General features: G+C 43.6%; 1 protein-coding gene across 3 annotated transcripts in view; it reads left to right on the top strand.

Moving 5' to 3' along the window:
* The window catches only part of STX2 (syntaxin 2), a 33488-nt gene that overhangs the window by 7531 nt on the left and 1695 nt on the right, over window positions 1-24262 (top strand). The window contains exons 2-10 of one of the 3 annotated variants that reach the window (XM_033174717.1): window positions 1878-1952; window positions 5356-5455; window positions 8826-8900; window positions 10577-10650; window positions 11613-11721; window positions 13656-13729; window positions 13922-14059; window positions 18138-18248; window positions 23034-23161. In XM_033174717.1, coding sequence (XP_033030608.1) covers window positions 1878-1952; window positions 5356-5455; window positions 8826-8900; window positions 10577-10650; window positions 11613-11721; window positions 13656-13729; window positions 13922-14059; window positions 18138-18248; window positions 23034-23117 — 840 coding nt within the window. In that variant the 3' untranslated portion in view covers window positions 23118-23161. The remainder of the gene's footprint in view (window positions 1-1877; window positions 1953-5355; window positions 5456-8825; window positions 8901-10576; window positions 10651-11612; window positions 11722-13655; window positions 13730-13921; window positions 14060-18137; window positions 18249-23033; window positions 23162-24262) is intronic. The other 2 variants (XM_033174715.1, XM_033174716.1) reach the window with 2 other exon arrangements.

Here is a 24262-nt window from a genome sequence, read left to right as displayed (position 1 = left end):
ACACACACATGCTTTCCTTCCACTTATTCTTATCTCTTCCTGAGGTGGCAAAAGTTGAGAGGGAGGTATTGAGGGTGTGAGAGTTGTCTTTTGTTTTAGCATTGGTGGAAACTCATGAAATGGCGTTTGGAGAATTATGCCTTTGGCTTTTGCATCTGTATTCTGGAGAGCACCAAAGCAATGCAATATACCTTTCCTGTTTTCTCAATAACCCTTCAGGGTAAAGGTAAAGAACCCCTGACAGTTAAGTCCAGTCACGAACGACTCTGGGGTTACGGCGCTCATCTCGCTTTACAGGCCAAGGGAGCAGGCGTTTGTCCGCTTCCACAGACAGTTTTCCCGGGTCACGTGGCCAGCGTGACTAAGCCGCTTCTGGCGAAACCAGAGCAGCGCACGGAAACGCCGTTCACCTTCCCGCCGGAGCGGTACCTATTTATCTATTTGCACTGGCGTGCTTTCGAACTGCTAGGTTGGCAGGAGCTGGGACCGAGCAACAGGAGCTCACCTCATCAAGGGGATTCGAACCGCCAACCTTCTGATCAGCAAGTCCAAGTGGAACAGTGGTTTAAACCACAGCGCCACCCGCGTCCCTCATCCTTCAGGATAAGCTGTTACTATTTATGGTTTATCTACATGTCCAAAGTTGCTCTATCACTGTCATGTGGTGCGATTGGAATACAGGGTTGTTTTTGTTGTTTTGCATCCTTCAGTTAAGCTACTGCAGCGGCAGGGAACCTCTAGCCTGTTGGGCCCCGTGGCCCTTTCCCAGTCGTCTCCACAGCTGATGTAGTATGAAACGTCAGGTGTGGGTTGGATAATTGCCAATGCACAATCAGAAGCTTTAAGTCTATTGTTGTTTTAACTTTTTGAAAGTCTTGAATTAGCGTCAATTTTTTCTTATAATTTTACTGTTTTATCTTTTTTGTAAATCATGTTGAGGTTGTTTTTTTTTAAAAAAAGCAGTGTATCAGTTTTATGAAATAAATGCGTAAATCCTGCCAAACTCCTTCACACTCCCAGTGCTTGTAGAACGCAGGCTTTGGTTGTATTGCATGTTTACTCACTGATTTTTGTTAGACTTCTCCCTAGTAAGTGTGCATAGGATTGCAGCCTTAACTACATAATTAGGAAGTGCTTAATTGGAAAAAACATTTCATAAGTTATTCTCCAAAGACTGCATAGGAAAGTTCGTGAGGAATAAATATTTCCGATCTGTCTTGTATGCTGTAAGCTTGTTCTACGTCTTTCCAGTGAGTCATGGGGGGTGCAGGGAGCCCAGGAGGGAAATACCTGTTTATTGCAAATGAGGGAAAATCAGTGATGAATTTTTGTTGTCAGTGTTTTAAGTGTGGTTCAGTGCATCAAGTATACTAGATTTAAAATGTTTTGTTGTTGTTCAGTCGTGTCCGACTCTTTGTGACCCCATGGACCAGAGCACGCCAGGCATGCCTATCCTTCACTGCCTCTCGTAGTTTGGCCAAACTCATGTTAGTAGCTTCGAGAACACTGTCCAACCATCTCATCCTCTGAGATGTAAATGTAGCTTGATTATTAAAACATGTTGTTATACACAAGGGCAAAGTGATAGCTAATTTTAGTCCTGTATTGCAAGTATAGCTTGCAAGTATAATAGCTTGCAAAGCTAGAAATCATTTTTTGGTCTTGGGGTTGAAACAAATTTGCGTCTTTTAATGCAGGCACGAGGAACCTCTGGCCCATCAGATGTTCCCGAACTACAACTCCCATCTTCCCTGGCCATTAGCCATGCTTGCTAGAAGTGATGGGAGTTGCGGTTCAGCAACATCAGGAGGGCCAAAAGTTCCCTTCCAGTGTTTTAATGGATATCTTTGAATAACATAATACTTGTTTTTTTAAAGCGCACCCAAAATGAAGATGGAGAGGCATCTGTTGTTGTTGAAAATGACCATTATATGGAAGACTTCTTCCAGCAGGTAAGATGCATGCAAGAGACAACCAAGGAGGAGCTACATATTGTAATAATCACATTTATTTAATGCAGTAAATCATAGAATCGTAGAATTGTAGAGTTGGAAGGGACCCTGTGCTTGGCACTTCTGAAGGCTGCAAAGCTTGCTCAGCATGCATCCCTTTTCAAATGCCTGACAATCAGCTGGTTGACGGGTGTTTGGGAAATGCTGCATACAGGGATGAATTATCTCCACTACCTCACCCTCATGGACCAGCTTTCATAGGTCTCTATCAGTCGATTCCATTACGATGCCAGATAACTGACAGGTGGGTAGTTGCATCCACATGTCAGAAGTTGCAACCACCCACTGTTGGGAAATACGCTCTGGGGCAGACGGCATGCTCCCCAAGACTCCGGAGTGTCCTCCCGATGGGCCTCTCTGGCTGGAATATCCCTTCAGTCCAGAGAGCCGTTAATCTGCGGCCCTTTCCTCATGAAAAGAGCACACAGGTCTTCCAGCATCACATAGCAATAAGGAAGATTCATTTGTAGTTCTAAACTACGTTTATTTGCAGTCTGTATACAGAGACTCCATCAGCACGTCTGTGTTCTCCAAGCAAGAGTACAGAGCTGCGACACTACAAAAGTAAAACAAAACATTACAATAACAACACTTGGGAGGAAGAGATAAAGCAGACTTCCTTTCTCACACTTTCTCAGACACTCATGTGATTTACACAAAACATAATAGTCCTGCTGAGCAGCATAGGATAGATAAAAATCCCAACACCCACAGGGGACAGTAGGATAAATATCTTTGCCTTCCTGGTCAAAAAGGTCCCTCACCCCTGGTTTTGGAACCTCTGAACTTGGGTTTGAAGATGAGTTCTGGGTGACAGAGGTTTGCCTGTGTTAACCAAAGTGAGTTCCAAAAATTATGTGTTCCTAATTTAAAGGTAATTCTCTCCTTGCTCAAAACAAAACAAAAAATAAAAAAATCTTTCCAGTAGCACCTTAGAGACCAACTAAGTTTTTCTTGGTATGAGCTTTCGTGTGCATGCACACTTCTTCAGATACCTTGCTGTTTTCCAACCTTTCCTTGCTGCTTTCCAACCTTCATCTCAGTCCTGGCATATGTGTAAAAGAACCATCACAACTTTCTTTGTGTTTCTTTCTTTGACCAGGGCTTCTGTAACTTACTTGGGCGGGTAATAAATTGAATCAATTTGCCCCCTCCCAACATTTTTAATTAATTTGTAATAACTACAAATAGACACAGAAAAAAGAAAAGGAAGAAAAAATAGTTTAAAAAGAAAAGCGGGGAGTTGTCAAAGTTGGAAATAAAGGAATATGCAGTTTACTAAGTCAGTAACAAAACATATTAAAAGGAAAGGAAATGTGGCCTAAATCAAAACAATTACAGTGGTACCTCGGGTTACAGACACTTTCAGGTTACAGACTCCACTAACCCAGAAATAGTACCTCAGGTTAAGAACTTTGCTTCAGGATGAGAACAGAAATTGCACGGTGGTGGCGCAGCGGCAGTGGGAGGCACCATTAGCTAAAGTGGTACCTCAGGTTAAGAAGGGTTTCAGGTTAAGAACGGACCTCCAGAACGAATTAAGTTCTTAACCCGAGGTACCACTGTACATACTTTCATTTCACACAACCCTGACCGTCAACTGTACTCATTCTAAATACTCGCATAGACCTGTGGCCACTGAGCCACTGTGTTTGTATATAAAATAAAATTAGACCAAATGACAAACAAGTGATCTCAAGCACTTTGTGCCCCTGATCACTTTTGGGCCATTCCATGAAAAATGAGCCTGATAAGAATGCTAGATGAGCGCTGTACTTCGTTGAGGAAGATTCCAAACGTGCAGTCTAACCATATTTTTTTTAAAGCTAAAGACAAAAGAAGTTTAGTTTATGGACCTTCTTTTCAAAAGTCCACCCACGTAGTCTTCACAGAAGTGTTCAAGTTAAAAGTTTTCTGATGATTGTCCCACCCGTGACAGCATTTTTTCCTTAATTTTGTATCGTTAAATTTCTTAAATTTAATTTCTGATTGCATAGTTGTAACCAATAAACATCGATTTAAACAGATATGCTGAGTTTATCATTGATTGACCTCCCAACTCAGAGTTTTTCCATAAATCAAACTTATCTCAAGCTCCATGTCCTTTTTTGTCCCACCCGTGACAATACTTTAACATTTAATAAAATTGTCAAAAAATCTATAAAAATAATAAAAAATTAGTAAAATGTTCAGTATCTTATTAAGAACATCGTTTAAATTTTGGTTGTTAATTTTTATGTATATTTACATTGTTACACATGTGTGAATACCAAAAAACATGGTCCAAGTGTCCCACCTGTGACAATGGAATGGCCCTTTTAACTTACGTGAGACCTTTTCCCCCCCAAGAAGGGCTATTTGCCAAGTCTTGGAATACCAGTAGTCCAGATTATTGAGATCAAATGTCTTCCAAAATGTGACAATTGTCACATGGGTTGCTGTCAAAAGATGTGAAATCAGTTCCTTGTTATTTGGGTCTCGATCGGAATCTGTGAACAAATTCAAAAGAGCCAGACAGGGGAAGGATGAATCATAGAATCATAGAGTTGAAAGGGACCATGAGGGTCATCTAGCCCCAACCTTTTGCAATATGGGCATCTTTGTCCAACGTGGGGCTCGAACCCTTGACCCTAAGATTAAGAGCCTCATGTTCTACTGACTGAGCTATTCTAGTTGCTCTCAGAAAATACTTTTACTTTGGAGCACTCCTATCACATTGAAATAATGATAACATAACATAATGTGAAAATGTCTTAGATAAATTTGTGCAATATTTTGGTTGTAGCTTGACTTACAGCCAGTGCTTTTTTTTCCTTTAAAAATGTTTAGGGGTACTCTCATTTTCCTATTCATATTGAAATATTGCCCCTTAATGAGGCCAAACTTAGATTCACAAAATATTTAGGGGTATGCGTACCCCCAGAAAAAAAGCACTGCTTACAGCAAACTGTAATATGGGTTTTCTGGGAAATTTCTGATACCCAAGAGATTGGTCCCATTTAGCATGCTTATTTTACTTGTACTTAGTAAACAAAGGTAAAAACTTCTGAAACAACCAAGCTTGCCTAACATTGTATCAGCAGTTGGTGTCTAGTAATTGTTACTGATAAACTTATGAAATGGAAAATTCCCTGCTTCACTGACAGAAAAGGGGTATGTTGTTGTTCCTCCTTGTTCTAGGATATCATCTCTTGCTCGGCGCTGCCTAATGGACCCATGCAGACAAATGAACTGTGGATTTAGTATTTCAACCGATTGTTGACTCATTGCGATTAGAAGCAAAGCTACCTCTCCCTTCGCTGAATTAATTCATTTCTCCCTCTCGTTGGTGTTCCCTTTAAAGGTTGAGGAAGTTAGAAAGTACATTACCAAAATAGCAGACGTTGTGGAAGAAGTGAAGAAGAAGCACAGCGTTATTCTTTCTGCCACACATCCTAAAGACAGTAAGCTTTTCATTTTGTGACTCTGAAAATGCATGCTCACTGAAATTGCATGAAAGGTGGTACAGTAGTCTGTGATGGGTTAGCAAGTGAAGCTAGAATAGCATCTAACTTGGAAGGCAAGCCTACCTGAGGAAAGGTCCAGGTGTTTTCTGTGGGTGGCACCGCCTCCTCTGTAACCTCTTTGGTGTTCGTTCATAGTAGGAATCTGTGCGCCACACCTGTCCCCAACAACCAGTGCCTGGGCAGGAAACTCTGCGCTTCTCAGTGTGGCATTCTGGGGGTCATTAGGGGTCGTTTTCTTTATTTTTTTGCTTTCCCCCTTTCTTTTGTGGATGCTGTGAGAAAGATTCACCAGGCCTTAGCCAGCTCCTGCCATTTCTCACGAAATCCACAAGGAAATTTTGGTCTCGGCGTAATGTTTGCTGCACATGGTTCTTTGCAGGAAACATTGCAAGGTGCTCCCAAGGAGGGGGGAAGTTTATGGTTTTGAGCTGATGCTCTTGGCTCCCTTAATGCTTTCTATATGGCCAGGGGGCGGTCAGCACAGCTAGTTATACATTTTGTGGAGCTAGGTGGATAAGCTTCTTCTAGACTACTGCTCCATTCTGCAGGTTGTGGTGTTGGAGTGGTCCACGCTAGTGATGTTAAATTCTGGAGACTATTCTTGAGAATATTCTCGGTTAATGAGAATGCATTGAAAATGTTGACTTCCGGCGGCGACGCCATTGCGGGAGGTCATGGGTTGCCTCGGCTGCGAGGCTACCCAGTCCATCCCGGGGGTTGGAGCCCCGCTACCGCAAAGCGGGGCTCCGGTGGGGTGCGGGAAAATGATATAGCTAGTTAATATACATGTTTATTCATGGGTAAACGTGTTCTGATGGCAACCAAAAACTGTACAGATACTTTTATTCAATGGGGCAATGCGGTGAATTACATTCTTTGATTTTTTTGCACCAAACTTGAAATTGAAAACTCAACATGAATGACTCACGTTAATTACTAAGCCTGCCACTAACCATATATTTACCATCAACTTTGAATTCTAATTACGTTGTGTATGTATGAAGTGTAGCTTTTAAAGTAGAAGGAATATTTTAAAAAAACAAACCTCAGGTCTGCTACATGGGTACCGTTCTTTAATAAGCTTATTTACATGTTACAGTATTTTCAGTGCAACACTAATAAAATCAATATAAATTTCAAAATAAATGCTATTATTTCCAGTAAATAAAACAAATGGTGAATGACACAATGCCCAGTTATGTAACTGGATCAGAAAAAACACCATTCGTTACTTACACTGGCAATATCACAGCTTGACTTATTATTTACTGGAATTTTTAAATGTGGGTTGCAAAACTGGTTCTTACATTAGAATTTACAGTCTGTGGAGAATATTCTCTGAAGAGAATTTTCTAGCAGAGAATATTCTCACCTCACCTCACTAGTCCATGCCATACCCTGTAAAAAACAAACAAACAAATCCACTTGCACCTTGCAAACAAGAGTAGCATATCAGGAGAAAGAGTGCCAGGCCAACTTTTATGAAGAAGGCAGATGCGTCTTGTAACACTTGTAGGGACTGGGCTAGAAAAGGAGGATGTGATGATGCGTTTTTCTTTCCCCAGAGAGCAAGGCTGGCTAGGTTGCTTTGGCCTGAGGGCTGCATTCACCCTTGGCCCACCCTCGGAGACTCCATGCCAGCAACATGTGTCGCTGAATGTGGGTGTGGCCATCTCACACTCTAACCTTGCATGCACATGGACGGACAGAGACATGCACACACACAGGCACACAGCCTCCCCTTGCCCCTGCTGATCCCTGCCCTGTGTTGTGTATGATTTGTTTTTTACACTGCAACCATAAAAAATTGGTGCTAAATTGAGGTCATGGTTAAAAAATTGCACGAACTGAGGCACTCCATTCATCAAGACCTGCCTCAGCCTGATAATGCTGGAATAGCATCTTTTTATTGTCCCGACAGAGCAATCCATACCTTTTCATCCCAAATGCTTGCTTGCTGCCACCCCAAATCTTCGGATCAGGCCCTCCCATCCAAACCTAGAGTTCAGGTAAAATGAAAAATGCAAGGATAGTTCCATCAGCATTTGTTGGTCTAAGCCTAGTAGTGCATTTTCACTGACACCACCAAGGCTTACTTTCAAGTAAGCATCCCTAGAGGTAAGGTAGATTTATTTTTTTTAAAAAAAAACTTAGTTCTTTGGCTTAACTATGCTGTGCCTATTGAGCACGAGTCTTTTAAAAATCCACTTGTTTCCCTAACAGTTGTGATCATCAGCTAATTTTAGCTCTCTATACATCTAAGAGCAGAGTGAGCTAAATGCAGCATACACTATTCTCTAGAGAAATACGAAGCAGTGCTTGGTACAGTTGTTTGGCTGGCAGGGGGTGGGACGACAATGATCCGCTAATGGAGGCTCAGATATATAGAGCATTGTTTTATAAGAAATCCATTTAAATTTTAAGCAGATGTCGGTGGTTATGTAAAGTGTAAATTGATTACAGCTATTTCTTGTCTGCCAGCTTGATTTGGAAGATGATATAAAACTGGAATTATTACTTTTAAATCACTAATAAAGTGCAGGTGTCAAAAGATAAGACAGTCCTTGCCTGCAGGCTCAGTGTCTAATAGACATGAGTATTTAAAGTCTGTAGACCAAATAAACCGATAGAAATAGATACAACACAAAAGGGAAAACGAGTGGTAAGGGTAGAATAAAGCAAACCATTTCAGATTTCACTTTTTCAAGTTGCATTATCTCAGTGGCATTGAAGGCAGATCTCTCCCTGCCTTTAAGTAAACAAATCGTTCCAGCAGTCCTTAGTCCCCTGGCAGAGTCTAGAGTGTGATTTCCCCCCCCCCCCCACTCTGCTGTTCCAGGGCAACTTGCAGTTGGAGCCAAGTTATTTCTGCAATTCTTTCTGGCTCCCAGGAGAGGGAAGCCAGCTCCCTATTTCTCTGCCTGTGGCCCTTGCCATGATGCATAGGAAGCAGGGGCCTGCAACCACTTTGCATTGACTCAGTCCAGGATCATTTCAAGCATATAGGATGAGCCTGGATCAGGGCAGTGTTCTCTCTGGTGCAAGGCTCTCTGCAGGGTCTGTGGTCCTTTAGCCAGAAACAACGCACCACGAGTCTGGGTACTGTTTCTTTCTTTTAATTAATTGTTTATTAAAGATTTTTTTCATGATACAAGACGATAAAAGAGACTAGTCTAAATAAGAACAATGCAGAATTTGGGGGCTGTTTTCCGAGAGGCGGGAGCACTTAATAAGCAAAGCTTATTCTTAAGCTGTCGTTTGTCATAAACAGCTCTAAAAGATGTTTCAAAATTCCCCTTTTTTTAAGAAACAAAGGAAGAACTTGAAGAACTGAACAAAGAGATCAGGAAAACAGCAAATATTGTTCGTGCTAAATTGAAAAGTAAGTGCTGTTATTGTTACATCTATAGCACACCCTTGTTGCATCTATAGCACACTAAAGGCCTGATTCCTAAAATACGGTGTCACATAGCTGAGTGCAAGGTATCACAAGGCAGGCCATAGTTGTGTAACGGTGTCATTGGTAGGCTCCAGACACCTTTTATAGTCTTACAGCGGGCGTTCACAGCTTGCTGCCAATCAAGCCAAACGCAGCCTACCAGGCAAAAAATGGTAGCTCACGAATGGTCTGTTTCACACGTAGCACTAAGCCATAGTTTGTTTAACGAACCAAGAGTTAGCTACGAGTTATCATACAGATTACCACGCAAACCATGGTTTGTTTAGGCAAAGCTTTGTTCTGTCCCACCACCACCACCCCCGGGCTCCTCACGGCCTGAACACTTTTGCAGTGCCCTTAGTACTGGCATTGCCTTCCAGCACCATCCTTCCTCTTTCCACTGGCCAACACGTCACATAACGATGGTGGCTGCCTGGAACTGCAGAAATGAGACTGACAGATCACAGGGTGGTGGGCAAAAATTGACTTCAGGGGTCACAGGCTGCTTGCAGGCCTGCTTCACAGCGAAAGCAACGATGTCAATGTAAAGATCCACAGAGGCATGGTGAGCAGCATATGGGGCAGTCTGTATCCAGCAGGTAGAATCTTTTTTTTTTTTTTTTTTTAAAGTTCCTGCTTCCATTCTAGTAACAATGTGAGTTTCCCCTAAAGGCTCCCTTCTTCTGTCCCCCACTGAATCGGAAGGTAACTGCTATTCTTCAAACAAATTGCAGTTGTATCTTGGTTCTTGGACAGAATGCATTCCGGAAGTCCGTTCGACTTCTGAAAACGTTCGAAAACCAAGGCATGGCTTCTGATGGGCTGCAGGAGCTTCTTGCACTCAATCGGAAGCTGTGGAAGCTGCGACGGACATTTGGCTTCCAAAAAACGTTCGCAAACCAGAACACTCCCAGGTTTGTGGTGTTCGGGAGCCAAAACGTTTGAGTCACAAGGTGTTCGAGAACCAAGGTACAACTGTATATTAAAAAGTAGAAATGACCATCAGCTGTAGAGTCACCTTCCAGATTCATGATAATATAATGATTATTATGAAAATTCCAACAGCATGCAAAGCAGCTGGTACTTTCCAGCTAGCCATGTGTTTCCAAGCTGGCTCTCCAGCCTCTGTTGTCTCAAACTAACAAATGGAGCCTGCAACAGAATGTTGCAGCGCTGGGTCCTCCTGTTCAGAGTTCCAGCTAGTCAACCAGCTGTGTTCCCTTCCAGGATTTTGCATTTTTCTCCTCCTCGTCAATTTTTCTATGCCTAACAGAAAGCATTCTGTACACACTGGGCATCCTCTGTCCTCATTGAACAGCTTTTGTTGTGTCCGCCCCACCCCACCCCAGCCTTTTAAAGTTTTTTAAGGAAAAAAAAATTATACTTAAAGTTTGGTGCCCCCCTCCTGGCCTCTCTTTCTTGTGCATTGATAGTGCTGTTTTGGCTAAATATGGATAGGCTTTTAGACAATGAATTTGCTATTTATAGGATTTAATTCCTGACTGAGTTTTGTTTCTGTAAGAAATGGAATTTTTAAAATGCAATTTCCATTTTTATGGTAGCGAGCGAAGGGTAGTAACTGTGCGTGGCATCTTCAGTTGCTTTTGTCTGTTTTGCAGCCATAGAACAAAATTTAGCTCGACATGAGAATGTTAATCGAACTTCAGCTGATGTCAGAATACGAAAGTCACAGGTATGGTATGGCTGGTAGGTGCCCTGAAGAAGATTTTAAAGAGAGAGAGAGAGTTAGGAAATGGTAGTGCTTGAGTTTATGGTTTTTCCCCCCTCATTATTTTGTGTGTGTTCAAAATAAATTCAGTTTGAAAGGTAAACCCCCCCAAGCACTAAAATGGGAAACAATGGGGATGATTCACAGAAATAGATGCCTGGATGTGAGCTGTGCTGCATCTGGGTGAGCAGCAAAGCAGTAATTAGACAGCTCCCCACTGTCTTGAGGCTGCCAACATGCACAGCTGTTTCCCTTTAGAGTTGCAAGGTCTGCACTGGTCCAATGTCAGTTCTTTGCTATCCTCCAAAAGGGGGTTGACCTGCTTTTGGAACTAGCAGTGCATTCTGCATAATTGTAAGTAAGTAAATAAGTAAATTTCTATTTATACCCCACCCTCCCCGGCCAAAACTGGGCTCAGGGCAGCTGACATCAAATATCAAATACATTGAAACACAAACAAACAATCAGAATCAGGATAAAATTACATGATTGCCCACGAATTACAACCATAGGGGTCAGGAACCTCAAGCATTCATCAGGGCCAGCTATCCATGTTGGTCCTACATGAGCCGATAAAAGGGCCAAAGAGGTAACTTACAGGGTCCCATAGAGGGGGGGGGTCAAACTGGGCCCGGACCAAAGGCCAGGCAGAACAGCTCCGTCTTCAAAATTGGCTTCAAAATTGCAAAGGCTACAGTAGCTATGCTCCGGACTACTAGTTTCATCGTCACCCAGTCTCCCCAGGGAACCTTGGGAATTGTAGTTCTATGAAAGGGCCAGTGGGATTGCAAACGACTCTCAGCATCCTCCTGAACTGCCCTTTGGGGACGGGGTGGGCTCATAGGTATGTGGAAGAGCAATATGCTTTACCTACAAAAATAAGTCCTAAAAGTAACTTTGCAAATTTTATTTGTATCTAATCCCAGCATACAGTGTTGACCCGGAAGTTTGTGGAGGTCATGACAACATATAATACAACCCAGACATGCTTTCGGGAACGTACCAAGGATCAGATACGGCGGCAGCTAGAAATAAGTAAGGGATTCCCTTTATTACTTAGTACTGCTGGAAGCTTTTCTGTGCTGTAAAGATTATGCAAGCAGTTAAGAAAATAGCCATCTATAATAGCTGATATCTTTAAAAAAAGAGTGGTTTTTAATTGTGTGTATGACATAAACTGCTTACATATTTTTTATGAATAGTGAGATACAAATATATTTATACAGGTGAAACTCAAAAAATTATAATATCATGGAAAGGTTCATTTCTTTCAGTAATTCAACTTAAAAGGTGAAACTAATATATGAGATAGACTCATGGCATGCACAGCGAGATATGTCAAGCCTTTATTTGTTATAATTGTGAAGATTATGGTGTACAGCTGATGAGAACCCCAAATTAACAATTTCAGCTTAGGGGTTTTCATCAGCTGCACGCCATAATCATCACAATTATAACAAGCAAAGGCTTGACATATCTCGCTTTGCATGTCATGAGTCTATCTCATATATTAAACTTCAGTAGCTAATGAAAACAATTGCTTACATAAATGGACTTTTCCATGATATTCTAATTTTTCGAGTTTCACATGTAAATAAAATGCTATACAAATGAGAACTTTGCAATAAAATTTGCAGAATGGGGGCAGCAGGGTTGTTAACTGCACTGCTTCCTTGATCCATACATGATTGTGGTGATAGACCTGAATAATCTGAATGCTTGTTGTTCTGTTAACTAGGGCTTATCCCACCCGTTCCCCAGTGCCAGGCAATCTGACTTATAAGATGCTTGCAGTTAGGAAAAGGTACTACCAGGATGGTGAACATGCGGCTCTCCATAAGTTGTAGGAATGCAGCTTCCAGGATCATTTCACCATTGGCCATTCTGGCTGGGGCTGATCTGATTCAGGAGTCCAGCAGCATTTGGAGGACTGCGTAATTCCCACGCCTGACTTTTTCCCACCCCTGCTTTCTGTAGCCTGAGAACTGAATACATTTAGCAATTCCGATCCGTTTCCCCCAACCATGGTTTGGCTCTCAGGGTGGCTTACAATTAAAATCCACCCCAAAAGACAACAATAGTTGTGGATAGGCTGGTTCTTGTGTGCGTCAGTCTCCTCTGTCCCTTGGCAATTGGCGACCAGTTTCTAGGTTCTTCCGTCTGGAGGGTGATGCAGATGAAGTTGTACATGGCCCTTGGCAGGCGGTAATACATTTATTTCCATTTGTTTCTAGTCCTCCTTGGTTGCTCTTGAGAATGTGGGAGGGTCTGCTGACGAAACTCAATTACACCACAGATGGGGAGCCTGTAGCCCTCCAATGGTTGCTGGACTCCCAACTCTTAGCCCCAGCTTGCATGACCAATGGTCGGCGGTGGTTCTGGTGCATTTGCAGTTCAACAACATCTTGAAGGGCCACAGGTTTCCCAGCCCTTCTCAAAATACTGAATAATCAGGGGTGCGGTGGGTGCGGGCTGCCACGGGTGTCACCACTGAGGGGAGTGTCAAAATGCCTCACCGTGGGGCCTGCAGCGTGCCCGAGTCACAGTGGCTTGGGTACACGCAGGCTCCGTGCTGCCCAAACGGTCCACCTGCTGCCTCCCCCCAAGCTGTAGGGCTGCTGAGTGGGAGGAGGCAGGCATACTCCAGAGGTCCTGCGGTGTGCCGCCCCAGGGGCCCGAGCGGCTTCCTCCACCGCTGTGAATAATATTAAGTGCTCTGAGCACTTGAAGGAAGTAATATATTTTATCTAAATATGCAGCAATAATAATTGTTAGTAGAAGTGTATCAGAAGCTGTCTACTTAAATACTAAGCATACGTCTGTTGCTCTCCTGGTGAAGGAGCTTAAGAGGAGTCATCTCTCCACACTGTCAATTTGCCCTTGGTGAGAGGCCAGCGTTTCCTTTCAGCTTCTGAGCAAGTAGCTATTTTGCAGCGTGTAACAAATGGATGTCTATAATTTCTTACTAGCTGGAAAAAACACTTCTGATGAAGAGCTGGAAGAAATGCTGGAAAGTGGCAATCTTTCTATTTTCACTTCTGACGTATGTATTTCACGTCTACTTTGCTTCCCTTGTATGTATAATATTTCTGTAGTGCTTAAAATGAAAACAAGGCTGTGTGCTTGTAGAAGTTCCGCTCACAGGCTTACAACCTAAATGTCTGTCTCTCTCTGTGTGTGTACTATTTCTCCAATAAATGAAACAATCCAATGCATATTTTCTTCTTCCCCAAAGATTATTTTAGACACCAAAATTACTAGAGAAGCTCTTGATGAAATCGAGTCACGTCACAAAGATATTATAAAACTGGAATCCAGTATACATGAGCTGCACGAAATGTTTATGGACATGGCAATGCTTGTTGAGGTTCAGGTATGTGATCAAACTATAACTTAATTCATTGCAGTGCAGTATTTTATTAAAAGGCTTGAGGTCTTACTAGTTGGAACAACAGTCAGTTAATTACATTGGACGCACTTAGGGTGTGTCCCACAGGGTGTGTGATAAAGCAGCCACAAAAATGGGAGATGTCATCAATAGCAGGCAAACCCCCCTAACTGATTTTCTGTTTTGTGAGCTGCTTTTCCTTTCATTTGAGGAAAGTAAAAAAGAAGAAGAAGGGGGGGGGGGATAAAAAAATACGTACAAGGGTATTTTCAAAATGTAATACATTTCTCAACGGCACTTTGGGTGTAGGGCATATTTAGGGAGGTTTGACACAGATTTTGTGGGTAGCAGCCAACTGGATGCTCAGATCCACTTTAGTTCCTTGTTCAGTTCTTGTGATAACTCAGTTGCTTAGCTTTTCCTTGAGATAATATAAACAGTTGCATTCAGGCAGCTTAGTATTTTTATTATTACTAAGTGTAATAACTGCTTTCTTAGGATTGACTTGGCTTATAGCAAAAAATGAATGACTCAAGTCTCCAAGTAATGTGATGCTTTGGGTGGGCTCTGTGGTTTTTCAAGTTAATGAGACTCCTATTGGGGGCTTTTAGCAGTGCAGAAGTGAAACGTTAAATGAGCTTTTTAACACTTTGCTGTTTATTGTTGCTGATAATGTCTGCTGACGGACAGAACCGCACAGGTAACACTCCTGCAATATTCCCATTTTTCCCCATGTGCCATTTCCCAAGTTAGTTCATCAAACATGAGATCATATTATATGTATATATATATACTGGCATTCTAACTGGAATTGCTTTAAAGGAAGTTCATGCAGGGATATCTCATGCCTCCAACCTAGCCCTGAACCAGCAAGGACAGTCTCCGAGTGTTTGGAGAAAACTGAAAATCTAAACGTGCTCTCCCTTACGAATTAGCTCTCTTGTTCAGACCTTGTTCACTATAGCTTGCAGCAGGAGAGTTTCCTAGCAGACTAGGCCTACTGCATAGTTCCGGTCTGCCTATTCCCCCACACCATCTTAACAGCACCTGCATTCTGTTACCTTATCTCCTGGTACAAAGAGAGAAGCCTAAAAAGTGGACATGGAACAGGAAAACCACACTACCACCAGCGCCTTCCATTGGCGTGAATGGCAGAATGCCCCCATTTCTGCCTGTTATGCCGGCAGGTAGGAGACTTAATTACCGTATTTTTCGCTCCATAGGGCACACTGGACCATAGGGTGCACCTCGTTTTTAGAGGAGGAAACAAGAATTTTTTTCTGGTTTTCCTCCTCTAAAAGCCCTGTTTTTTTTGAGGATCAGCTAAAAGTTTTGCAGCTTTTTTTGCAAAGGGAAAAGCCCTGTTTTTTTGAGGATCAGCTAAAAGTTTTGCAGCTTTTTTGCAAAGGGAACAGCCCTGTTTGTTTGAGGATCAGCTAAATGTTTTGCAGCTTTTTTTGCAAAGGGGGAAAAGCAAAGAGGAAAAGCCCTGTTTTTATGGGGTTCAACTCACATTTCTGCAGCTTCTAAAGGAAAGGGAGCCTTTTCTACAGTTTCCAGACAGATAAAATAATCAGCCAGTCACATGTTGCTGGGGAAACAAACAACCTCTCTTTACAGCACATTCAACAATGGAGGCATGGGCAAGGGGGCGGGGCTGAAAGGGAGCTGGGGCTCTTATCTCTCTCCCGATCTCTTGCTGATCAGCTGCTGAGCGGGGTCCTTTCAACACCCCCTTTTCTCTTTGTAAAATAAAAAGCATGATCCTCTTTTGGGCCCTGGGAAATTCAGCTCCAGGGACCACCATTCGCTCCATAAGATGCACAGATATTTCCCCTTAATTTTTAGGAGGAAAAAAGTGCGTCTTATGGAGCGAAAAATACGGTAATCTTAATTAATTTCTTAATTTTTTTTATTTATAACCTGCTTTCCCCGGCCAGGACTGGGCTCAGGGCGGCTAACACCAAATATAAATTACAATAAAACGTAAAAGAAAACAACAACAAACAAACAAACAGTTAATTAAAATATGGCTTAAAATAAGCTTAAAATGCAGCCTCATTTTAGCAGTCCATAATTCAAGACCATAAAGGGAGGAAACATCAGATATTCACCTGAGCCAGCTATCCATGCTGGTCCTACATGGGCCAGCAAAAATGCCAAGGGAAAATTTATATACCAAATCCCATCTAAGGGGTCAGAGTGAGTCTAAGCCAAAAGCCAGATGGAACAGCTCCGTCTTGCAGGCCCTGTGGAAAGATGTCGAATCCCGCAGGGCCCTAGTTTCTTGTGACAGAGCGTTCCACCAAGTCAGGGCCAGTACTGAAAAGGCCCTGGCCCTAGTTGAGACCAATCTAACCTCCTTGAGGCTCAGGACCTCCAAAGTGTTGTTCTTTATGGACCTTAAGGTCCTCCGTGGGGCATACCAGGAGAGGCGGTCCCATAGATACGAGAGTCCTAGGCAGACTTGGGCCATCATCTAAGCTGAGGTGCTGTGTGGTGTGTGTCTCTGGGGTGCATGTGGGGAGCATGTGTTTCACCTGTGAAAACATGTCTTCATAATAATCAGGGCATGCTTCACTTTTTTGAGAGCCAGTGTGATGTAGTGGTTAAGAGCGGTAGACTTGTAATCTGGGGAACCGGGTTCGCGTCTCTGCTCCTCCACATGCAGCTGCAGGGTGACCTTGGGGCAATGGGCTAGTCACACTTCTTTGAAGTCTCTCAGAGCAGTGTTTTTCAACCTTTTTTGGGCAAAGGCACACTTGTTTCATGAAAAAAATCACGAGGCACACCACCATTAGAAAATGTTTAAAAAAATTAACTCTGTGCCTATATTAACTATATATAAAGTAATTTTTCAATTTTTCCCACGGCACACCAGGCAACATCTCGCGGCACACTAGTGTGCCGCGGAACAGTGGTTGAAAAACACTGTCTCAGAGTATTCGTTGTGGGGGAGGAAGGGGGAGGAGAATGTTAGCCGCTTTGAGACTCCTTCGAGTAGTGATAAAGCGGGATATCAAATCCAAACTCCTCCTCCTCCTCCTCCTCTTCTTCTTCTTCTTCTTCTTTCTCACAGAAGCATAGTGACTTTTATGTGCAAACACTGTACAGCTCAGATCTGTGCGGCAGTGACCGAGTGTCAAACCTCATTGACCCATAAACCACAACGCAGCGAGTCTCTGATCTAGCACTGGGTGCTAAACATCTGGTGCCAGTAGGAGGTGTAGTCTGGCTCACCTGAGGAATATCAGGTGTGAATGCAAGAAAAGGGAGAACGTTCATCCCACTGTCCCTTACAGTATTGAGCTTGGCCCAGCGTGCTTTTGTTTGGCTGGTTCACTGTGACTGTTGCAGATCAGGGCTGCTCTTGCATCCTTGGAGGGAAGGTAGGCAAGGACAGGTGAGGCGGAAAAACCTGAGCCTCATTTTGCAATGCCGGGGTGGCATTGCATAGAGTTGATGTATAGCATGGTAGAGTGCTTTTAATTGCGTAGCTTCTCTGGGAGCCCCTTCCTCGGGGGACATATTGCCTTGGAGAGCAGTCTGGTGTCCCTGAAAGAGGGAGAAATAAATTTAATTTGTAGGAGATAAGCTGGCTCCTTACTCTTTAGGGAGTTGCGGGTTTGAAGCTTATTAACTGTGACACATGACATTTTTTAAAAAAAGTTATGATTGCAGCACAGGAAGCTGTGTGGGTAAGGGGTGTGTTCTGGTGGATGCAGAGTGTAAGATATAAAATTCCCATGTTAGAATGCCAGTCCTAAGGAAGCTGTTCAAAAGCATATATCATTTTTGTAGTAATGCTTTCAGTCATCAGTATTTTTTTCCTTGCCTGCTTTTACTGATGTGATTTCCGTGTGTCTTAAGTTAAGCATCAACGGTAATAATAATAAAAACCTGCCGTTTTTCTTTAAAATGTAAATGTCATCACATAATCCATGTTGTACGATAATTTAAGTATGTTTCGTCTCATTCTGAGCCATTTAAAAAATTCTGAAAATTTCCAGCAGTGGTGAAATAAAGCTCTGTTTCTGCTGTATGTTCTTGTTTTCGCTTTAAGGGTGACATGGTCAACAGCATAGAGAAAAATGTGATGAATGCAGTCGATTATGTAGAACATGCAAAAGAAGAGACGAAAAAAGCAGTTAAATACCAAAGCAAGGCTCGCAGGGTAAGTTTTCCTGTTGGTGAGCAAGTCTTGCTTTTATTGCATGCATTGCTAGCTAGCTAGCTAGATGTCTTTTTTTATTTTGGCATGACATGCAAAAACAAGATTGCTACAAAGCCACCCTTTCTGGAGCAATCACAAATAAATGATCAAGTTTAAGTTGGGAAAAGCACTTTTTCGTGTGTGTCACTATTATTATTATTATTAGTAGTAGTAGTAGTAAGTAGTTGTAGTAGTAGTGGTAGTAGTATTGCTTCCTCACCGATGGAAGGAGTTGGAGAGAGGGGCTGTTTCTCTCTTTTCTTTGTGTTTATTTGTTCTACAAACTTAAGATTTAGTCCTGTAAACTTAAGGATTAGAGTCCTACTCAGAGTAGAACCATTGAAATTTATGAACATGGCTAACTTGGATCTATTGATTTAAATGAGTAAAAGTTAGTTGGATATATACCCCCTAATAAAGTTACAGTGTTCGAAATTGGCTTTGTACACCACAGTCTTGTGCATCATTACTTAGAAGTAAATCCTGCTGTTTTCCTGTGAGGCCTTCTCATCAGTAGTTAAGAGGATTGCAGCTTAATTTTTTGCGTTAATCAGACTGATGTTACATTCATGCTTGCATGGCCGCAAGGTTTCCTATTATATTACTGCTAAAATTCTTACAAATGCCTAATAATGTTGACGTCTTATATTAATCTGTGTTGTAAACCACTCTTTGATATTCTGGTGGTATATAAACTTAAGTAAAATAAAAATAATAAAAATAAAGTGTTTCAAAGTGTTAAAAGGGCCTTGCACACATGCATGCATGCATGCATGCGCACGCGCACACACACTCTGAAATGTTGGGAGTGTGGCACAACTACACACTCACCTTGTCCTCTTAAGCATACTTGCACACGCTAAATATTTGACATGCTACACAGCTGGGGACTAATGCTATATACATGTTTGCTTGCTTGCTTGATTAATGCACAGTCACAGAACAACTTTCACATGTGAACAGGACATTGCTGATCAAATACCACAGATTCTACAAACGGTGCATTTTAGAAAGGGTCAGCTGCTAGTCATCAAGAGATGCAGAATCCACATTATGTCTGTGCATGTGTGAATGGGCCCTTAGGGAATTCGCTGGGCTACTGAAGTTTATTTGTCATGATTGTAGTGGACTCGCCTGAGTGTTTGGGTTGGGTTTTTTTTAAAAAAGATGCAGTGGAAACGTTGCTAATTTAATTGCATGTCATGTTACATGTTTTTTCCAGCTTCCATTTTCCACAAATCCCTGCCTTAGGACTAGCATGCACTTTCCCTCATTGATGGGAACTGAAATTCCACAGGGTGGCATATGTGGGTCAGAAAGTGAAGCTGACCTAATACAGTCAGAATGGGTTTATTTTAAACACGCTTTTTCATTCTTTCTTTTTGACCCCAAAATGGCTTTATTGTTTTTGGGGCTAACTGTACAGCCCCACAGATGAACTGGTGGCATGTTAGTAGAACTGGTGGCATGTTAGTAAGCTGTGGCATGTTAGTAAGCTGTTTTTTACTTCGACAAACGGTTTTTGGATATTATTGTTCTCTCTTTTGGCTCTCTAGTGTGGGCAGGCAATCAGTTGTAACCCCCTCACCCTGGTAAGGGCAGCTGGTACTACTGGCATGATGTCATTGAGCATATTCCAAAGAAAAGAGAAAATGATGGATCGGGGTGCAATGGTGTGGGGATATGCCATGATAACCTTCCCCGGCTCCCTCTCACAGCATTGCATTTATTTTCTATTAAAATTGCAAGGGGCTTGAAAGTTCATAAGTGATTTCTGGTCTGGGGAAAACTGTGCTTCTGTATCCCACCTTGAGGTGCTTAGTGTGGAATACATGGAGCCATCTTACTTTGCTGTCAAAATTTGTGAGAGGTTAATCTGAAATGGTGACGTGCCCAAGACTACCTGTGAGTTTCAGGGCTATGTGAACTCTAGTCTCCTTAATAATAATATAATAATATTTATTATTTGTACCCCGCCCATCTGGCTGGATTTCCCCAGCCACTCTGGGTGGCTTCCAACAAAAATCAGATACAAAAATATCACACATTAAAAACTTCCCTAAAAAGGGCTGCCTTCAGGTATTTTCTGAATGTCAGGTAGTTGTTTATCTCCTTGACCTGTGATGGGAGGGCGTTCCACAGGGCGGGCGCCACGACCGAGAAGGCCCTCTGCCTGGTTCTCTGTAGCTTTGCTTCTCGCAGTGAGGGAACCACCAGAAGGCCCTCGGCTCTGGATCTCAGTGTCCGGGCTGAATGATGGGGGTGGAGACGCTCCTTCAGGTATACTGGACTGAGGCTGTTACTTAGTCCTAGTAAAGTATCCTGTCCTGTTGTGTCAAGTGTGGGGAGTGAATTACAAAGGGGCATGAGAGAAGGAGGTCAGCTCTCTGAATTTTTTATGCCCCCCCCCAGCTACTGTTTTTAGAAGATGGGTGGTGGTCAGGCCCGTCTTAGAGGGATCTGCCGCCCTGGCGCCCCCAGCCTGCCGCCTCTCCGCCCGCCTCCCTCCCGCGCTGGCCGCCCCTCGGGAGGGGGGGTGGGCGAGCGGGGGATGAGAGGCGTGGCGTTGGAGCGGGCGCCCGCGCTCCGGCGGGCGGAGGATGAGGGGCGGACGGACGGGCGCTCGCGCACCGGCGGGAGGGCGGGCTGCAAGCCGGCGGGGGGGCGGGCTGCAAGCCGGTCGCCCTCGCCTCCCAGAGCCCCAGCTGGAGTGCTGGAAGGCCGCGCAAAGCCCCGCGTCGCTTCAGCGCTCCAGCTGGGGCTCCGGGAGGCGAGGGCGGGCGTCTTACAGCCCGCCCGCCCGCCGGCGTGCGAGTGCCTGCCTGCCCATGGGGGCGGGGGCGGGTTGGGGGGGGAGCCCGGTATGCCGGCGGGCTCACGGGGGCGCCGCGCCACCGGCCTCTATGCATGAGACGGCTCTGGTGGTGGTACAACTTGGTTCAACTTGGGAGAGAGTGCATGGGGCTTATGAATGTCATTAAAGGTCCCTACCCGTCAGGGAACCACCAGGGAGCAGCAAAGAGCCGGGTGGGGAGGCGCAAGGGCTGTCAGGTGCTGGAGAGCCCGAGCAAGAACTGAGCAGTGAGGGATCGTCACTAAGAGGAGAGCCAGGTGGTGCAAGGGCTGTCCAGCCCTAAAGAGCCTGGGCGCCACTTAAGCAGCTCTGGGACGGAAGGGGAGGTAACAGCTCCTCCACCACAGATGCGCAGAAGTGCCAAGCGCAGGGAAGAGAAGCGGAGACTTGCTGTCCCAAGATTACTATGTTGGAAGCAATCCCAGAAGGGGGCACTCCCGGGATCTGAGTCAGACTGACAAATCGTGTGTACCACGGACTCTGTTGTTTTCTTTTGTACATAATAAATTCCTGTATATACAGGTGAAACTCAAAAAATTAGAATATCATGGAAAAGTTCATTTCTTTCAGTAATTCAACTTAAAAGGTGAAACTAATATATGAGATAGACGCATGACATGCAAAGCGAGATATGTCAAGCCTTTATTTGTTATAATTGTGATGATTATGGCGTACAGCTAATGAGAACCCCAAAATTAACAATTTCAACTTTGGGGTTTTCATCAGCTGTACACCATAATCATCACAATTATAACAAGCAAAGGCTTGACATATCTCACTTTGCATGTCATGAGTCTATCTCATATATTAAACTCCAGTAGCTAATGAAAACAATTGCTTACATAAATGAACTTTTCCATGATATTCAAATTTTTCGAGTTCCACCTGTATGTACCCACGAGGGTTTCAGCCTTTCTTTGCGGAGAGCCCATAAGATCCCCTTACACTACCCCCACCACACACACACACCCTTGGCCTCCCTTGTTTCTAGCACCGGATTGCTGATTGATGGTTGGTTATTTGCAATAGATTGACAAGGCTTCCTGACACCCCATTGTTAGCCATAGCAACCATAATAATTACTTTTTTGTTTTCTTTCTCAATTAGACTTGGCATTTCTGATCTGTAGTAAATCAAATGTAAATTTGTAGTTCGATACGTAGTTCATAAGAACATAGGAAGCTGCCTTGTGCCAAGTCAGCGGTTCTACAAGGTTTTAGAGAAGGGTCACTTTCAGCCCTGCCTGAAGATGCCAGGGTTGAACATTGGACCCTCTACATGCAAAGCAGTTGCTCTGCAATTGAATTTACAGCCCTTCCCAATGTATGGCTTCCAAGGTTCTGTGGGTAATTGACTCTTCCTCCTGTGGCCAGGATTTTCCATCTGGCTCTACCCCAGCCACTATATTGCACCTAACTACTGCAGGCGTGGAAAACCCTTTTGGTTCTGCAGGCCGCACCCCAGCCTTGTGGGCCAAATTTGACAGGTGGGCCGGGCTTGTGTTCCCTTGCCCAGTGCACAATCAGAAGAGCGCTTTGGGGCTCCTGGTTATGTATTGGCAATCACGTCTGTACCTGCCCCACATCTGATGTCACACCTGATGTTGAGTGTGGGGCTTGCAGACGTGGTTTGGTGAAAAGCTGTCTCATGGATTTAAATTTAAACCCATGTTGGGCCATATTTGACCCATGAGTTGGAGGTTTCTCCCCCTGCTCTAGGGCATGGCCTTGGAGGTTCCAGTAAAAAAAAAAAAAACAACCCAAAGCAGATCCAGTATTACAGCATACTGACTTTTTCAGGCTGGGTGGTAGAATGGTACTTGACATTTCTGAAACGAAGCTTTTAACACCATTTTGCAAAATTGAAACAATTGCCTTACTTTCATTTGGCAGAAAAAGTGGATAATACTCATTATAGTGCTGGTGCTGCTTGCTGTACTTGCTTTAATAATTGGCTTGTCGGTCGGGATTAAGTGATGCTTCGATAACCTCAGCATGCAGCCTCGCTCTGCTGTTGTGCAGTAAGTACTAATCAACTAACTTGCCGTGCATGCTAACCTTTGTTCATCGGTGATAAGTGCGGTGATTTAACACACCCGCCAAGCTGGTGGGTTACACTCAACAGCTACGTCAACCCTTAAATGTGTTTGAGAGCAGAAGTCATGTGCATAGTGAGAACTGAGACACCTAGTGGCTAGCTGCTAAATATATTTAGCAGCATCAGTTCCAACAGATTTTGGGTGGAGTGATACCCGCTGGGAATAGATCTGTTTTGTATTGGTGTAGAAACACACAAGCTTGGGGGCTCACACAGATTTCATCAAGGTGTAGAGAAAGTGATGGACTGGAGAGAGAATTTGGATCCGTACAGTAAATTGCTAACTGGGCCTCTCTTGGTCTGCATGTATTGTATATTTGATAACATGGGTGAAGCTGTTATTTTCCTTTTGTAAGGATCCTCGCTAGGCAGTAGTTGAGAATTATGTGGCACGTCCTGTCTCAAAACCAATCTCCTCTGCAGGAAGCCCCCTTCCACCAGATCAGGCTGCTCAGTGCTACCTACTTTAACACTTCCAGGGTCTCGGGTCCTTTCAGGCAGCTGATACCCGATCCTTGTAACTTGAAAAGTCAGAGATTGAACCTGGGATCTTGTGAGTGCAAAACATAAGCTATTCCCATTCCCCACAAAGGCTTCGGTACAGCCTTACCATTTTAGCCCCTGGTTCTCACAGCAGCAACAAAGCAAATATACTGCTGCATATTTGATCCCTGTGAATATGTGCTTTGTCCCCTTTTCTTCTGTTGCCCCACCCCAGCCCCACATCTCTGTTACTTCTGTTGCTCTATTAAGTACCTGAAACTCTGATGCTACCACACAAAAGAAGAAACCACAAAAAACGATGCACTGTTCCATTCTGTTAAACATGGTTCTGTGTAACTCCAAATGTTTGTTGTTCCTACACCAACATCACAATGCTCTAGTTCAGGGGTAGGCAACCTAAGGCCCGTGTGCCGGATGCGGCCCTATCGCCTTCTCAATCCGGCCCACGGACAGTCTGGGAATCAGCGTGTTTTTACATGAGTAGACTGTGTCCTTTTATTTGAAATACATCTCTGGGTTA

The sequence above is a fragment of the Lacerta agilis genome, chromosome 17 (assembly GCF_009819535.1).
Source record: "Lacerta agilis isolate rLacAgi1 chromosome 17, rLacAgi1.pri, whole genome shotgun sequence".
Lineage (NCBI taxonomy): Eukaryota > Metazoa > Chordata > Lepidosauria > Squamata > Lacertidae > Lacerta > Lacerta agilis.
The sequence above is the reverse complement of the archived record's forward strand: the minus strand, read 5'-3'. Positions and strand labels throughout refer to the sequence as shown.